The sequence below is a fragment of the Vicia villosa genome, linkage group LG2 (genome assembly GCF_029867415.1).
Source record: "Vicia villosa cultivar HV-30 ecotype Madison, WI linkage group LG2, Vvil1.0, whole genome shotgun sequence".
NCBI classification, from domain to species: Eukaryota; Viridiplantae; Streptophyta; class Magnoliopsida; order Fabales; family Fabaceae; genus Vicia; species Vicia villosa.
Window position 1 is genome coordinate 115,869,872 of NC_081181.1, and position 3,309 is coordinate 115,873,180.

Sequence of the window (3,309 nt, forward strand, 5' to 3'; positions counted from 1 at the left end):
AATATTATTAATTAAAATTTTCATTCTGTTACTTAAGTCAACTAAGAGAAACTTTCAATACAAGTAATTTAACTTACAACTTAATTGTATATTTCATTAGCATTTTCATAGAAGTAAAATATTCACAGAAGATGGAACCGTTATTTTTAAATACTCTATTAGAGAGAAGAATATTATCATCATCCTTATCCTTATTGCGTATTTGCTTCTTTTTTAATCCTGGTTTATTTTTTATTTCAAGTAATTAAGTCAATAATGTGATGAATTTCCAACCAATCGTAATCAATTAAGCAACAAGTAATCACATTTTTGTCTTTACTGTGAAAAATTAAAATCAAGAAAAACAAGTTGATAATTTTGTATTCACATTAACCGTCACTATATAGGTAGAATAATCAGTAGTTAATTAAGCCTTTGGCCGGCTTTGTCACTTCTTGTAAAGTTTAATTAACATCATAACCATTTCTTTGTTTCTAGCATTGCATTGATTTATGGAAAATGATAAGAGTGATTCTTCTTTTGGTCACAACAAGGTTATTTTCCAAATTATTATCTTAGTTTCAGCTGCATTTATTGTTTCTTCCGTGTACCATCTCATAGCCATTTGTTTGTGTCACCGACGACGAACCACAACAGATCAAAATCAACTACAACCACCAAATCAAGCTGCGATGCCTAGCCTCGCCGAAAGGACATCCTCATCAGCACCTGTAGTACACCGAATTCCAACACACAAGTATCACAAAAGAGATAAAGTTGATGCTGTTTCGGACGATGAAGGCGATGACACCTGTGCCGTATGTTTGGGAGATTTTGAGGAGGGTGAGGAGTTGAGGACTATGCCGGAGTGCTTGCATTCTTATCATGTAGATTGTATTGACATGTGGCTCCATTCCCACTCGAGTTGCCCTATTTGTCGTGCTGGTGCTGCTCCTTCGCAGGCAGTGAGATCAAATCATCACAGCATAGATATGAATATGGCTCCACTTGGTACTGTCATGCAAAGTGGTTTGGCGCGATGGTGAGATTTTTATTATGGTGATTTTCAAGAGTCATACTGGCAAAGTACATATACACCACTAATTTAGCTTATCGCGATTCAGTTTTAATATATCCTTTGTATAAACTTTTCAGCAATCATAATATCACTTGTAAGTTATATATTTTGATCACCTTTTTAAAATTTACACTATATTCGAATCACATCTAATCCATTTAATTTCATAAGTATTGATTCGAATTAGACCAAACTCAATCCAACAACAAAACAAGAGCACATCACTACTCCAACACCATTAGCTTAAACACGTCTTAGAGACACATTTAAATATTTAGTCTTTTATCTTGGTCTTCTTGTCCACGAAGATTGTTTTATTGAACTCACAGGAAAAATCCTGAATTTGAGTCACACACTTTTTATCACTTTCTTAAAAAAAAAAAACAATAGTCTTCCAATGCCATTCACCATGGGTATTGTCAAAAATGATTGTTTTACCAACAATGTGAAAAACATGGTTTGCAAGAGTACATGATTCATTTAGGCTTTGTTTGCGAATTTGGAGAGGAATGGAAGGAAGAACTTTGAAAAAATAGAAAAATTGAGTGAAAAGAATAGAAGAATTTTGATTGAAGAGTTTAGTTATTAGTCATAACACAAAATTTCTCTGATTTGGAGAACTAAAAATATTGTATTGGAGTAGGATTTTGAGGGCTTAGACAAAAGATTAAATTCTAAACCAAGTAACTTACTAATTTGGGCTTGGGTTTGGGTTACACAATTTGGAATATACTTTCAACATACTCCCTTATAATCCAAGTTACTAAGCATTAGCTAATCATAATCGATATGAACTATTCCTAATTTCTTTCTCAAAGTTAGGAATCTGTCGATCTTCAATCCTTTGGTAAAAATGTCGGCCAACTGTGCTTCACTTGAGCAATGTCTCACTTCAAGTTCACTTTGATTTACCTTATCCCTTAAGAAGTGAAATCTAGCTTCAATGTGCTTACTCCTTCTGTGCAGAACTGAATTCTTTGCGAGATTTATGGCTTACTTGTTGTGGATTTGTAGCACCAGGCGTTTGTTTACTTTAATCTCTATGTCTTCTAGCATAGATCTGATCAAAATCGTTTGACACACAACATAGGATCCTGCTAAATATTCATCCTTACATGATAATAATGCCACCACAAGTTGCTTTCTCGAGCACCTTGAGGTTGGGGCACCAAATACTTGAAAGTAATAACTAGTTTTTCTTCTTCGATCTTCCTTATCTCCACACTAATCAGTATCTGAATATTAAGTAATCATAGCTTCTTTGCTTATAGAGTCTCGCGGAAACAAAATTCCACAATTTATTGATCCTTTTAAGTATCTCAGGTTCTTCTTGCAGCTTTGATGTGTAACACCCTTGGTTCACTCACGTATCTACTCCTTAATCCAATTGATAAGTTTATATCAGTTCGACTATTGCACACATATCTCGGATATTTGACAATTTTTTTGAACAGAGTTACATCGAGTTTGTCCTCCTCTCCATGCTTCTCTAGTTTCAAATTTGGTTCGACAGGCGAAGATTCAGGATTCGAATCATCTATCGTGAATTTCTTAAGTATCTCTTTGACATACTTCCTTTGATGCAGCCTCATAGCTTCCTTGGTAATTTGAAATTCCATGCCTAGGAAATACGTCAAGTTTCCCAGATCCAACATTTCAAATTCCCTCATCGCCAGCTCTTTGAATTCTGACAAGTTCTCCAAGCTATTTCCAGTTACCAGCAATTCATTGATATATAATCAAATAATTGTTATATCTTGTGCCACAACCTGAACATAGACACCATACTCAGACTTGCATTTGGCGAATCTCAATTCGACTAAGTATGAGTCGATTTTCATGTGACATGCCTTATGTGTTTGTTTGAGACCATAAAGGGATTTGTGCAACTTGTAGACTTTCCTTGTATCCTCAAATATCACAAACCCATGAGGTTGTGTGACATAAACCTCTTCATCTAAATGACCATTAAAAATTTATGATTTCATTTCTAAGTGAAATATCGACCAACCTTTTTAGAAGTCTGGTCTGACCTGAAAGCTTATTTAAAAGCCTATTTCTGATTAATATTTTTAATTAATCCATATTACATAAGAAGCCTTATAGGTCGGCCTAAATATGCATATATAGACCGACCTATTTAGAATTTCTGTAATATATTTGCATATATAGGCCAACCTATTTAGCCTTTTTTCCCTAATATATATGCATATATATACCATCCTATTTAGACTATTTTTAATATATATGAA

The 3,309-nt window shown here is 34.0% G+C and overlaps 1 protein-coding gene across 1 annotated transcript; it reads left to right on the forward strand.

Moving 5' to 3' along the window:
• Window positions 1-423: 423 nt before the first annotated feature.
• Window positions 424-3,040, forward strand: LOC131646657 (RING-H2 finger protein ATL1-like). Its single transcript, XM_058916640.1, has one exon. It carries the CDS (start codon window positions 492-494, stop codon window positions 1,023-1,025), a length of 534 nt encoding a protein of 177 aa, XP_058772623.1. The 5' UTR covers window positions 424-491; the 3' UTR covers window positions 1,026-3,040.
• Window positions 3,041-3,309: the final 269 nt, after the last annotated feature.